We start from the raw sequence: 15,818 nt of genomic DNA, 5'->3' as shown, positions 1-15,818 counted from the left end.
CAATTATGAAATTCCTCGTTACTCAAGAATATTCACCTGATTACCACCAGTGTCATGACAAGGATAGAGACCGACGTTTCCGTCAAGAAGATGGCCCATGCTGTCCAAACAAGCTGTGCCTTGCTTCAAAGATCCCCCTGGACCACCTTCACTTGTAGGTATAACTAATTCAGGATATACGTTCTTCAAATACCAACTAAAAGGTTTGCAATGCAGTCTCCGTTTTAGCTCCATCCTATCTTGAATGCTGAAACATATAATTATTTTAAATAATAAACCTATATTTGAATAATATTTGAATTTTTGTATCTTTCAAATCTAATTAACACTCTATAATATTTTCATATAATATATTCAAACTATAATCTGAAAAAATGCCTTTTATATGTATTTTATATATATTTCATATGAATTGAGCGAATTTAATACATCGTGAACCTTGATGTGACGTTAAACAACATGAAATATAGTGAAATCAGAGCATTTCCTAAAGTTTAATTGAGACTTCGGTGTGCATCCAGACTTACTTTCCATAAGGGATGTTTCGTGCTAACGGTACGGCGTTGTAGTAGAACTGCTTGTAGTCGTCCATCCATACTTCGGCGGCGCGTCTCGTGTTTCGAGCGAACACGTTTCCGCTACCTCCGGGAAACGAGTAAGGATGACGTTTACGAAATACATGGCCCACACGTGAGCACGGGATAATCTCCAAGCTGCCACCGCATTGCCACACGCGAAACGATATTTCTGAAAGAAAGTTACAAGTGCGCGCAATAAGTGCAAATATTAAACGTGAGAAAAGAGGTACTGTAGGCACAGCAAGAGAAAATTTAAACTTTTTTCTTTATTACATTGTGTCATATCATCTCTTATTTTTCTGGAAAATCTTACGTTGTAGATTAAGTTAAAATATTAAATAGAACGTTAAAAAATATTAATAATTTTTATAAAAGACCAAGTTATATTTAAAAATATATTTACTAGATTTTACCATTGGAGAATCATTTTAATACAAATGTTTCATTAAAGTTATACTAAACTGAAATAATGTTAGATTTTTCCCAAGGAACTTAATAATATTTCTCTTCTATCCGAAATGGGGTCACAGTTATTTCTAACTTCGCACTTCCGACATATATTGGCTTGCTTGCCGTGTTTTCCGCAAAGTTCTTACAAACTGCATACAAAATGTTTATAGTTTCTGTCAAAGAGTTCTTATCGTATTTGAAACGTGTAATGACAACTTTCTTAACACTTAAAATTAACAGTTCTTGCAATATTATATTTTTTACTAAAGCATGAATTTTTTCTAAGTTGTTTAATGATTATTGATAAATTTATTTTCTGAATTTTTTATGTAGATAAAATACGTAAAATTAAATAAAAAAAATTTGAGTTTCATGTAATGAAAAGAAAGTGCAACTGTAAGTCTCAGTGAACTTTCGATGCGAGATGTTTTCAAGCGTTTATTTGCGCAGCCGTCGGATATAGTGATGAATGAGCTAATATTTACGCCAGTATGATGCTTTTTAATAAAATTTAATGGAAAGCGCTCATTAAAACTTGTTGAGAAATTATAACTTTCGACCATATTGATCCAATAAAAAGTTCACTCTGCTGCGAAGTACTCATCGTGAGCTGCGCGTGCATCACAAGAAAGTTTTTGCAACAAAGTACATCAACCACATGCAATATGTTTCATAGCATATATACAATTTTCTTAAAAAAAAATTCTAAATTTTTTGAAAATAAATATGAATATGAATGATGCTTTTGCAAGATAATAAAATATTTTTCCATATTTCGTAAAGGAAGAATAAAAGAAGAGCGAAAGAATTTAATTATAAGAATGTATGTTTAGTTCTCTTTGAATTTTCCAAATGCTTTGTACTTTGTACATAAAATTGTACGTAGCCATACCGAGATTTTCGCCGCCCCAAACGTCCATCTGTGTATCGTATTTGCCGAGTTTCTCGAAGTACGCCTTATTGATGACAAACAGTCCGCCGGCAATCATAGGGGTCCTAATGGCTTGCGTCGGATCCTTTTGTCTTGCCTGTCGTTCTGCCTGGCTGAGATATTCCCACTTAAAGACTAAACTCCAATCGAAACCACCCCTAAGATCGGCGGAAGCTCCTAAAAGAGAGATAAAATTGTCATTATTTAATAATTGTCAATAATTGTCATTATTGTCATTATTGTTATTATTTGTTTATATACGTATTTCAAATTATTTACTATATAAACAAATAGGATAATACAAGATATCTCATTTTAATCAATCACTGAAATATTTCGGAAGCCTTAAGTTTAAGACAAAAATGTTGCAGACAAAAATTCGTATCAAAGCTACATGATTATGATATTTATTTCAAATTCATTTGCAGATAATTCCATTGTCAAGATTTTCTTACGCCACTTTTTTTTAATAGGGTTGTATATTTTTTATTATGTAATATAATTCTTCTAGTTATTTTGAATTTAAAAGTATTAAAATATAAATGTTAAAAACTTAATAGTTCATGAGATTTTTTAATATTATACATCAGAATATGCCAGAATAAAGTATAAAATATCATGTAAACTATTGACTTTTTGACATTTTTGTATTTTAATATAAATTATTACTTTTATCTTGAAGTTAAGGATTCTACAACATTCCAATGGATTAATTAAAATGACATATCCTATTTAAAACGGAAATAGATAAAGTAAAAATTACTTATTAATACTTACCGATATATTGGAAAGTATCCATACTAATTACATCAATCACGGGACATACTACTCTCGTTGGATCTTCAGCTACTCTTTCCAAGAGTGGTTCGAGCCAATCAGCGTTGCATTCACAATGTGAATCCAGAAACGTTAATACGTTTGCAGTAGCAGCATCCGCGCCGCGAACACGCGATCTCATCAGACCTTCTCTCTTCTCATTTCTGATCACACGAACTTTGTGGATTCGTGATAATTCTTCGCCATCCTCGGCTGCAAACAAATCAATCTTCCTTACCACACAATATTTTTCATTTTACGTTAATTAAACGCAATATTATTTTAAATATTTTATTGCAAAATATTACACTTATTTCTTTGCAAATTTTATTTAGTCTTATCTGTTTTATTTGTTCACTCAATCAAGATGCTAAAATAGCTTTGTCTTAAAAAGATATAAATATTAGAATGGAGATATTGAGCGTTCAAATTCCAAGATTATAATTTAATGACGTTTTATTTAAAGCAACCAACAATGTCATAATGATGGATTAGCTGAGAGTCACTAATCTTTTAATAATATTAAATGCAGCATTAAATGTAATATTTAACACAATTTTCCGTAATTGAATATACATATAATTAACATTTTAATTAACTGAATTACGTTAAATATTATATGTCATACTCTCCTCGTTTGATCCATGCAAGTAATTTATCACTCCAATTCTATGTATCAGATATCTTATGATAATTTATTTTATATTGTATTTTATTTATATATTGATATTTATAAAAATAAAAATCAATAAAGATTGCTTTAAAAGCAATCGAAAGTTTTTTAAATTAATCGAATTACTGAAGAAATATATAAAATTACTTACGATGGTCACTAAAATCATCTACCAAAATGATTTCCTTGATTAGGTGTTCAGGACTTCTGTTTAATACACTAAAAGCAAAAATAAAAAGTTTTCAACTTAGATAAATATCATATTCTTTAACATATTTAATAATATGATTTATTTTAGTATTTTTTACTGTATTTTCATAATGTCAGAAATTCTATAGCAAATAATATATCAAATATGAAAAATAATATGTATCAATTATATAATGTTCTCTCATTGAATTGGTTTCAATTTATTATTAATATATTTTACTACAAAATATGATAATATTTAATTTTGATACAAGATCATTTTTTAATATAATACGATTTCTATTCCAGATTCAATTTAAAATCTCGACACGCCATTTCTCTTCTGAATCACTATCATTCATTTCTATATAAACTTTTCCAGTCGATTAACATCGAATAAACTGAGATTAAGAAAAGAACAGAAGCTTCAGGGATTGTTCCATTGAATCTTTTATCAAAGTTTCAAGGACTTTATGCACCACTTGTCCCTTGTTTGAACGTTCTTGTATCGCCTCGTGCCATTCTGCTCGTGAGTTTAGAGTTAAGAGGATTGTTGCAAATAATTAGGGTTCTTTTCATTAATTAAAGCTATCTCTTAGTATTGATGGAAAAAGTTTAACTTACTATCATTTTTTATCTTGAACGTCTTTAATCTTAAATGTCAAAAATTTTATCATGACCGTATTAATAAAATCATAAAGTCTTGTTTTTTAAACTTCTTTTTACTTATTAAGATACCGTACATTATCTTAACTTTTGCAGGAAACTTTGACAAGGTGCTAAATCGATCGCGAAGAATTTCACGTGCCACATCAAGATGGTGGTGAGATGTGGTTTCGTCGCGGTAATTAAGACTTCCTTTTAATTTCATCGGCTCGACGCCGATAGGGCCGATATATTTTCCTTGCGCCGCTATGTTACGGACTTAAATAAATTTTCCGACTCTTGCCTGCTTCCTTCTTCCGGTTCGAGGAGAGAACTTCGAGTAACTTTTGCACGGAGGCTATCTCCGGCGAGTAATGTGGCTCGTACTTTTCTTCTCTCCGCGGGACGTCGCGTAAAAAATGTTTTAATTAATATTAAGGACCGTTTATGAGAAAATGTAGTGATTTATGTCTCTGGATATGCTTCTAAAAGGTAAGCCGTTGAAATAGATATGAAGTCAACTATGCAAAATAAATGTTTTTAATTACTCATAAAATTAAAGAAATAACAAAATTGAAAGAGCTACATAGTTGAGAGAAAACTAGAAAAGTCTTAAATTTTTAAATCTCTGTGTACCTTATTTATTTTTCATGACATCAAGAAATACAAAACGTTATAAAAGAATATATAAAATATACATAAAAGCGTTATATTTGTTCAATAAAAAGTTTATTATTTAATCAAATTAATTAATTCAATTAGTTAATAGCGATTTATATACCGGTCATCTATCAGAAAAAATTGAATTTATGATATTTTCTTATATATCTTCCAAAGGTTTTTTGAGTTCTTTAATCCATGCGCATCTATGCACACGTATATACAAGCGCATAATAAGTACGAGAGATAAAACATTGGAATGACGATTAGAAAATTCCATTGCACACCATCGCCCACTTTCCGGCTTGAATTGAGAATTTTCTCGCGTTTTCTGCAACCCGCTGATGCATCGAGAATTGAAGATAGCCGTGCCGCACGTATACCATTGACGATCGCGAATGAGAATTTGCCCATTAGCAATTACTTTGCATTTAGGAATTTGATTACTTGCATATTAAATTCATTCCTTCTTTACAAAATTTAGTTAATTCTTTTACTTCTACATACGTTATTTTTATATATATTTCCATTTATATATTTCCATAATGTAAATTGAAAGAAGTACTTATACAAATCTTTATTTCTTTATATAGAAATATAATTGTAACATATATCAAATTTTAAAAAATTGCAAGAAATAATAGATTTAAGTGTCAAACGTAAATGCTTTATATAAAGCAAAGCTATTTTTAACTTACCTGACGACAGTTCTGAGTAATGTAGATCGTGCCTCATTGTGAAAAGTAATTATAACGGAAGTCGGTGGTAGATCCTGTCTCCATTGTTTCATCCTACACCTGTAACGAGAAAATAACATAATTATTATAGTTATCTAGATATCTGAAATGTATAGATGGTTTAAATGTAAATTAAGATTAGCGAGTGGACAAGAAGACTCTAGTGACCTATTGTATTCCTATTATTTATGTAATATAAATGCTATTGTTTAACTTCTTAATACAAAGTTGTTATACAAATATAAAAACAACAATGAATATAGATAATCATAGATTGCATGTAAAAATAAATATTGATTTTGGTGGAATAAAATTTTATGGAATAAAATTATGGAAACGTACAGCTCTGTTAATTCTGTCAATTCTGTCAATTTCTGAGATTCGTAATCGAACAAATGGCCAAACCAACGAATCCTGTTATCGCGAAACATAACTAATCTAGTGAATGCAATATTGAGTTCTACAATATTGCTTATTCGTCAAACTATTTCAATGAATTATGTTTTTGCATACTGATCGATTTGTTCTATGAAATTGTCATTTCATCCTATGATTAACAATAGATAACACATTGCATTAATAATGTTTCAATATTGAATATTCGATCGATGCAATGAGTTATCAGCAAATATTGGTTGGTTATCACTGTTTACACATTCACGCAATAGTCTGTACACAATTTTAGATATTTAAATGATTTAAAAATGATCAACTAGATTCTTTAATCAATATTCACCAATAAAAATCTTATTTACTTAATTAATACTTAATTAATATTTGGATCCAATTAATAAAATTTATTTTAAAATTTATATATATAATTTTATTATGATTGTAGAATACATAAAATGTGTTTTCAGATAAATTTTTAAAAGCGTATGTGTATGTAATAAAATTATATTAAATATATGAAAAATATGATAGATACAATGAAAAGCAAAGAAAATTTAATACAAAATCTTGGCGCTATTAATATGTCTACGAAACGGGATCTACAAAATATAATTATATTAAATATTATAATTTTATGTTCACTCGACTTTTTGATATTCTTCTCTTTATCGGCCGCAAGAAGATAGAAATAGAAAAGAATGAAAATAACAACAATCGTGGCTTTAAAAATAGAAGTGATTTAACCGCCACAAATTGAGCTTAAGCAAAAGAGAAAAGAAGATAGGAGAAAGAACTAAAAAGACGATCGCATTTAGGGCACTGAATTAGCGCGGAGAGGGTACATAAACGCGGCCAGACGACCAGAACGATCCCAATATGTCAGCTCCTCTTTGCCGAGATAAACTCGCGGGACGTGCGTTGAATGCAGTTACCTCGATATATAGGTGCGCGAATGCACTTTTTCGCGCCGTCGCGCGTCAAACGTGATCGCGAAAAATTTCACATCACCGCCGGAAGCTTCCGACTGTATGCAAGATATCGTCACTGAATAGGAAGATGACCAGTGAACACGTGATTGCGATTTATTTATCCCAGAAGAGAAGTCAGATACAGAGTTTTTGAAATGAAAATACTCTGTGTATTGTAAGAATACACTACCTTTATGTAATATCTGTCATATGCACTTTACATAGAACGAGACCTTAACTTTTGTTGATTTTCAATATCGTTAATCATTTTCGCTGTAATCTAATTAACAATATTTAATAATTAATAAATAAACATTTAGTAGAGTTTTTAATGTCGTGTTGTCAGTTATCGCTTCTGGACTACAAACTAAAGTTTGATTTATCGTTACGTTTTATTCATGTGTAATCAAGCGACTTACGTGACGGACAAGTTCAGTAATGAGTAATTTAGATATTCATTGTCATGCTTATCCTCTTTTGGGTACCTTCATCGCTTCATCGCTTCGCTCCCGCAGGTGGTGCGGAAATCGACAAATTAATTCGGGGGGACTATATTTAACGCATTAAAGTCGGCCAGTCTCCGCAGCGACATGTTTGCTGACAACAAAATTGCGCGCGCGAGCCTTAAAGGGACTCCCGTAGATGAGACGGATCATCCAGACGGTTTAATTCGAAACTTCAATTTCAGGATCCGTTTCATGCCGCTATCCGTTAAAGTGGATAACGCGCAACCAGTCTGCGCGCGATTCCATTGAATGCTCGATCGCATATACGATGTTTCACAAACACATATGTATGTACATACTTGCACGGATTGCTAGAGAATGCATCCTAGATAAGACAGAGATAAATAGAGATAGGATGAAAAAGAACGAAAAAGAAAAAAGAAGAGAATAGAGTATAAAAGCTATAAAATAATGCAATTAAAAAACATCATTATTAATTTCTAAATAATAATTAAGTTAAAAGATTATAAGATTTTAAAAAGGATAAATAAAATAAACAGCTGTGTTTTGATAATTTAATAATATAATTAAATTATTAAATTAATATAACTATAACATTACATTTCTTTATTTATTTTATATATTTATCTTGATAATTCGATTCGACGATTCGATTTAAAACATTATTAAATTATCAAGATAAATATATAACATAAGTAAAGAAATGTAATGTTATTACATGTACTTCTACAATGACAAAGTATGAAATAAGCTTTTACTATAAAAATTGTAAAAATATAGCTAAATATAGCTACGATTTATTTTCATACTCAAGGAAGGATTAGAGTGCTTATCCGAATGCTCGTTGATGCAAGAGTGACGATTGCAAACGCAAGGAGACGTCCGAGAACGAAAAAGCGCATAAAGAACACAAAACAACATTAGGACGTAACGTTTCGGTGCTCTGCGGAAATAGAGCCTTTTTTCCCCCCGAGAAACCTTCGTGGCACGAAACAGGATATTAAATTTTTAATCCATCACCGGTCTACGTAAAGCCGCGCGAGAACGAAGTTCCGGGGCAAGAAAATCGGTACATTTGAAATGCAACAATCGGGTTTTGCTTTCAATTCGATTTACATGATTATTTAGAATATAAGCCATTTTTGTTGGTATTCACTGCATATTAATTCCTGGGCAAAGAAGAGAGATTAAATTATACATATTGGAAAATGATGTGACAAACAAGACATATTTAAGACTCAATACAATATTATCGTTTTAATAAAATTATATCTACTATAATTAATATTCATATAATTATCATTGGAATAAATTTTGAAGATTAATAAAAAGACAATAATGTAAATAATTGAACGTCTGATGTTGGTATACTATTTTTACCCAGAATCTATTGAATCTGCTGAAATTTTATTTCCATTCGGTACAAACATGATTAAATTAAATACCATTGACTTTTATTATTGTGATAAGTCATCAGATAAAATAGAAAATATTGCACCGACGGTCTATGGATGGTAATATATAATGGTGATGCAAAAATATATAATCTATTTCTGATGCTGCAAATAGGTAATAGCACAGATGAAATGAATTGAAATATGAAATGCTACAAGTGCAATCCTACAGGGACATTGCAATCCCGGAAATTTTTTATCAACCTTCCTCATCATTCGGTAATAAATTCCACTGGATTTGCGCTGATTTCGTCATAAATTTGGTATGTTACATTTACAGGTATTTTTTTTTTAATACATAGATAGAAGTTTAATGGGGCGACGCGTTAATCGCGCGTGATTTTGTGCTCTATTGCAAAACGCACTAGCCAGCTTGGCGAACGCGCAAATCATGTTAGCGCCAAAAATCATGTTACTCTTGGACATTGCGCGCTCTCGAATCGTGTTTTGTTCGCACGTCGGGCGTTAATTTCGGAAAATGCAAAAAGCATTCCCGTGCCCGCTTGCAAAAGCGCGTTCCCCGGAATTGCATCCTATGAAATCAGAGTGCATCGCGCCCTGGTTTACAGATCTGTTTGGTGTCACGAAAAACGAGAAGATGGAGGAGAGATGGTGGTCCGCCGCACAAAGTTTCAGACGATACATTGTTGTTGGCTTACAGTTTTAACGCCGCCCCTAATGGATTACATACGTCTTACGGGGAGCGTAAAATGACAAACATTTTATACAGCTCTCGCAAGAACATGTACTTCTCCTTTTTCTGATTACACTTTGTATGACGAGTTCCCGAAGAAGTGTTAACCAAATTGGGAGACGAAGAAGTAAAACGAAAAGGCAAAATAAATACATCAAAAATGGAATAATCCATTAAAGATATTTCCTTGACATTTCCGGAAATTTGTTTCACTACGTGCAAAATGATGCGTTTCTGAAAGCGTCAAATATAGGATCTTCTCTCTTTCTCCGGGTACCATAAGTTTCGATTCTCTTGAAATATTGGAGACATCGCTGATTGCTTTTCCATTTGCGGGTGACGGGTTCGAAACGCGCGGCGTAACTCCCGCGGGTGCGAAACGCTCGAAACTAACGAGCTGCTCGTCGTCGTTCTCTGTCACGGGAGACCACTCCTGCATTGTACGACACGCTCGAACGGATTGCGCCGGTACGCAAATATTATTTTAACGAAGTTACGGGGCTATCGAACCCATTGGCGGTCCGGTCACGCGAGTGTTAGTATCGATTTTCTCTTTCGTATCTTCTCGTTCGTATGAATAGTCAGTACAGCAGCCAGTTTTGCTTTTAAAACACAGATGCTCTTACGAGAAAACGTTCTCCATCCGTTTTTCGTACAGTCCTGCGGAAACATTGCGTTATAAAATAAGAGACATATATTTGCGTTTTTATATATAAATACTTTATTTACATAACTTTTATGGACTGGAAAAATACTCGATGCCAACACACGACATGTGTGACAGATGGAAAAAAAAACGTTTTAAGCGAAAGCTTTTATAGATTTTTTTTAGGAAGCGTCGCATCTGTTTGTTTCTTTTATTAAACAAATTTATAAAACATATAGTATGGTTTAATGCTCTGATATGCAGACTCAAGAATAAAAAAAGAATGTGATAAGTAGAATAAACCAGCAAATGTGCAATTTAAGCTTGAAATAATAGCACAAATTTTCAATTTATTAAACGATATTACAATTGTTTGAGATATGTCAAATTGACAATATAAAAATAAATTGGTGATACAAAATAAAACGATAATATTGATTCTGACGTTTAATCAGGATTCAGCAACGAGCGTATATCATTTAATTGAGCGTGAGCATCGATACGTGTCAATTCACAGCAGTGTCGTTAACGCGATCGACATAATACGAGCGAAAGGGATTAATTTGCAGCAACCGACCAGTCGTTTAAATTCATGTATCAGATTACGAGTTCGAGACTTCGAAATGCATGTGTACGGGGCAAAACGAGTATAAGCGTAATCATTTTGGTGATAATTGAATGTTTAATCACACTGCATAAATGTGTATGCTTCCGTCGATCAGGCACCACAATAACCAATTTCGATAATTACTTGGAAGGATTGGGCGCGCATATAGTCTCGATACGAGTAAATAAATACGTAATGTAAAAAAACTGCTTTCAAATTGCAAAAATGCAAATTGTCGTTAACAATTAACTTCACATATATGAATACAATGAATCATAATTATGCAGTGGATACATAATAGCATTATGCAAGTCGCTTTATATATTAACGCGTGTCTAACCATTTACGTCGGAGCCAACGAGCCCACGTTCGCGACGCGTGCTAGTAACCACATTTTGTAGCAACAGATTGTAGCCGTAATTGCTTTTTAAGTAATCAAGTTTTCCATAACATGTTTTTTTCAATTTTCGCGATACACATTGTTGTACTGAAAAGTGGATTCACAAAAGCCTCTTAACACAAAAAGTTGTTATCTCACTTCAAAACCGTATGTTTACATTTAGCGACATTTTCTATAACATATAGATTTTGTCAATTATTGAGGGTTTTTATTTTATTGTTCCACTTTTATATCAGCACATTGAAAATCCGTTTTTTCCTCAGATTATATATACGACCGTTATTTAAGCTTTTTACTTTGCAGAAAGTTTATGTCCTCATTCCTCTTGTATGCGTAGTCACTCTAATGCAGGATTAGAGCGCGCACTTTAGCTGGCGGAGGGTCATAAATTTCACCGATTTTATCGAGGAAAATTTAGAGACACTATAAAACCTCGTCGAACGCAGACGTATGCATATATGCGAATATATCGTCATGGTAAGTTTAGTAGCACATTAATCTGTCTGCGATATTTGAGACACTTGCACACAGTAGCAGCTTCAATATTCTAAGCTCTGAATTATTTTCAAAAATGTTTTCTATTTCTCTTATCCTATATAAATCCAAAGTTCTTTCTTTTCCCTTTCTTTTTATACATACAAATCAGTAAAATATATTTGCATTTAATGTCTACAGACACAAAAGCATGAAAGCATTAATTAATTCCTAGTCAATCTAATTAAAGCTTAATCCTATTTGTGATTACCAGTATGCGCGATTTACGATCGCCTGTAATTCCTGTCTTCCCCGGTTGCGATACATGACCGTAAAAACCCAATCCACTCAGTTTTCATCAAGAATTCATCAGGACATTGATCTTTCTCACGGCTTCACGGATGTAACTGAATTGATCCAGCGAACGTGAATGTAAATAGAACGGGTTTTAATACTGATCTATATGTTCTCTCTCGCTATAATCTATTTTTTCATTAAAAAAATTCCTAAGATGTGTCTACAAACATTTTTTATCGATTAAATAAAGTTTTGGTAAAATAAAACGTTATTTTATGATGAAACAATAAAGTAGCCATTTTATGCAAGTAAACAATTTTCATATATAAAATAGCGAATATAGACTAAGATATCCTTTCGTAAAAACAGATTATATCATCAAATCCGGCATCCCACGTTCTCACAAAATGATTAATTAACGAACGGAATTGAACGGGACAGATCCGAGAAATCGCTTAATGAAGCTGCGGAGGAGCACCGCATTGCTCTCGGTTCGCCGAATTGGCTGGTAAAGCGATGCGATGCCGTCCTTAAACCTGTCCATCCAAACGCGCTAGTATCATTATTCAAGTCCTGCCGGGGAAGGTTTACTCTGTAGGAAGGTTCCGTGAGAAGAAGAGGAAGGTGCAGGTCGATGCGCAGGTGGATGCGAGACACAACGAGGACTGGAGTCACTACTCCTTTGGACCAGCTACTACCGCGATTTCACGAAGGAACTCGAAACTTCCCTCGTTCTGGTCGTTGTGGAACTAGCTACTTAAGGTAACGGAAGTTCCAGCGGACGATCCTCGAAGGATCAACACGATCTAACTTTCCGACCGGCGAAATGGACCGCGTATTATACGAAGAGACGGGTGTTTCGCGAGTAATTGCCTACTTTCCGTGTTTTAGTTCTTTGTGCCACAAATCATTCGCGGTTTTAGAACAATGGAGCTTCGAGCGAGAAGATTATCTCAATTAGAGAAATTACGAGAACAAGTATCATCGGGGTGTGATTAACGGGGTTGAGCAACATTACACTCTGTCTCGAAAAGAGAAATATGTTTTTGTATCAATAAGAAAGATTGGAAATGATACGCAATATGATGTAATAAGAAATAAATCATTATCATCGAGGACATTATAAATCAGTCAATTTAGCGCTATAAGTGGATACCTGAGTTTTTACGTATGCAGGAAGCAATTTATCTTGAAATAAATCTTGAAATAAAAATGAAGAGATCCAGTTGGTATTCTCTGGGAGAATGATAGAAGCTATTTTTATCTCAATTTTTTATCGCTTTGAAAGAATAATTCATCTTAAAACTTCCCGTATACTTATATAAGAAAAAAGAGAAAAAAAAATTGATCACTTGAAATAGTCGTAATATCGTGATCGTGCGATAATCAAGAAAACTATTAAGGTTATACCTGCGATAAATTATACATCTGTCGTTACACTTTTCACTTATCGCTTCCGGCTAGGTGTGTAAATCGACATCTGGCCCGCGGGAGAAAAGAACACGTGATTGTATCAAAACTGGTCGAGTCAAGAATAACGGGCAGACCTACTGAGCATCCGGGACGTCGTTGAGCAATACGTAAATGCTCTCTTTCTCCTGGCAAGTACATCCTTTCTCTTACAAACTGGGGAAATCGACATCGCATTTTCTCCTTCGGGACATGGAGGAGAGCGGTAGAAGCGGCAGCATTAGCAAGCGGACAAATCGATGGATTAAGGTCGGTCCCCAGGCGGTGATCGGTGCATTAGAAACCTTAGAGTTTCGCGCTCTCCCTTTCGCACTATTCATCTCCTTCTACGTATCTCTCCTTGTCTCGCTCTCTCGCCGTCCTTATTTCTTTCTAATTACGATGTACGAGCTCTCTCGACGAGTTGCCATCACAGGCAACCGAGTCACGAATCGAGATATTGATGATCCATCAATTATATCTTCAATTAAAACAGTTGCTCTCAAATCCTTTTCACTTAAGCTAGTACTCCAAAGATAAATTTTACAATTGTAATTGGCTTTTACCCTGAATTTAAACCTAGATTAAATTATGAAAGATTTCTCATATGTATACCTACGTATTAACAATATTAATTAATTCAAATGTAAAATATAATATGTTTATTCAGTGCAAAAAAAAAAATAGTAAATAAAAACTTTATGCCGAGAAGATTGACATCGTGTAGCATCGTAGTATCAAGTATCAAGTCACGCAGAGCATCTCGGAATCGGAAAACGTGGCTTTCCATCATTCACCTGTCCAACTAGCCGCGACACACATGCACGAACGACACACATTTATCTCCGCCCCCGTTTGTTAAAATGTTCTCCGCGAGTGGCAAAATAACTGGCCGGGTCGAAAGAGTGCGACAGCGGTCCATTGTTATTCACGGATATCCGCGGCGAATGCACGATGCAGATAAAAGAAGAGCGGAAACTACGGCTCCGCGCCTAACTTCGTATTCCACCGCATGGACGACGGCTCTCGATGGATTATAAATTGCTGGCCGAGAGCGGGAATTATGGCCGGTCCGAGAGCGCGGTCGCCAACTTTTCGTGCGACCGCACGATTTACGACGCCATTTTCGTGGTAACGTTTTAGGTTTAGGCACATTCTCCAAACGCGAGAATGTGCGTTTGCATCTGAGTACATTTACAATAAAAATAGAAAAAAAAAAAACATTCGATTGTAAGATGCCACTTTAAGAATACCTAGAAATCTAAAAATAATCCTTCGTCATTGCGGAGATTGTGTCAGTTTCATTGAATAAAGATCATCCAGTCAGCAAAATGTTGCAGCAGAATGTCACCAGACTGGCAATAGAAAATGTTAACTGACCTCATCTTCGCATTCTGCTTACGTTCTGTTGACAGAACCTATTGACATTGCGGCCTATGCTAGCAGCAGAAATTGAGCAGGCTCTGCGTATACGCCGTCATGTTATGTCAGGCTGTACACAGTTTCTGCCGCTAATCTGTTGGCATATTAACAAGCTTTGTCATATTTCTGACAGTAGTTTGTCAACATTGTTGGATACTACAGATCCTGTTTGAAATTTGCCTTTCTGTCATCAGAAATTGATAGCATACTCTGCTCAAAATCTATTTCTGCAGGTTTGGCCATCGGGACAGTTTGCTGGCGCAACGCGAATTTGCCCGCGGCAAAGTTTTGCCCAGCCAGGGCATGTTTGAACATATTTCCGCAATTGTTAGCGGCGATCCTATCGGAGACAAACCATTCTTACAGTGCTCGAGCTTTCGGTTAGTTCTTACGGTAAAAACACGTGACTACCTAGCGATTTCGCGGCTTCCTACTATGCGGTTCACGACCGAAACTTGGTTCACGCGAGCACGAGTGTACGAGAACAATCGGGCAAACTTTTCTCTTAGTCTCGAGCGGCTCGTGTGCACTGACGCATGTGGAACGTAGCCTGCACATTCCTATTCACATGAGCAACACACACGAATATCGATTTTCACGGACTCCTGCAAATGCTCCTGGTTACGGACGACGTCCGGGAACTTGCGTGGTTGGTAAGTGCTCCATCCGACGGCTACTAAATCGAATTAGGGATTCGCTTGTTCGCGCAAGGAAAGTGGTAGCCGATTACATCTGACAGTATTGTATGAATGTTCCTCTACATTCCCCTTCGGAGAAACAAATAAGCGGACATATATGTGGTACATGTATGCATAAAATTTCAGCTATCTTTTGTTGAATTAGATTGGAAGGATATCATTTTGCCACG

At 34.5% G+C, this 15,818-nt stretch overlaps 1 protein-coding gene across 2 annotated transcripts in view; it reads right to left on the bottom strand.

The window, feature by feature from the left end:
* Pgant2 (polypeptide N-acetylgalactosaminyltransferase 2) overlaps nucleotides 1-15,818 on the bottom strand; it is a 183,217-nt gene that overhangs the window by 4,619 nt on the left and 162,780 nt on the right. For both annotated transcript variants that reach the window (XM_011638865.2, XM_011638864.2), the window contains exons 4-9: nucleotides 5,641-5,739; nucleotides 3,600-3,667; nucleotides 2,737-2,988; nucleotides 1,921-2,136; nucleotides 528-747; nucleotides 37-247 (exon numbers count right to left, since the gene is read on the bottom strand). In XM_011638865.2, the coding sequence (XP_011637167.1) occupies nucleotides 37-247; nucleotides 528-747; nucleotides 1,921-2,136; nucleotides 2,737-2,988; nucleotides 3,600-3,667; nucleotides 5,641-5,739 (1,066 nt within the window). The remainder of the gene's footprint in view (nucleotides 1-36; nucleotides 248-527; nucleotides 748-1,920; nucleotides 2,137-2,736; nucleotides 2,989-3,599; nucleotides 3,668-5,640; nucleotides 5,740-15,818) is intronic.

Source organism: Pogonomyrmex barbatus, unplaced genomic scaffold (genome assembly GCF_055798465.1).
Source record: "Pogonomyrmex barbatus isolate J1 unplaced genomic scaffold, ASM5579846v1 scaffold5, whole genome shotgun sequence".
In the NCBI taxonomy this organism is placed as follows: Eukaryota; Metazoa; Arthropoda; class Insecta; order Hymenoptera; family Formicidae; genus Pogonomyrmex; species Pogonomyrmex barbatus.
Note: the sequence above shows the minus strand (reverse complement) of the source record. Positions and strands in the feature narration are given on the sequence as shown.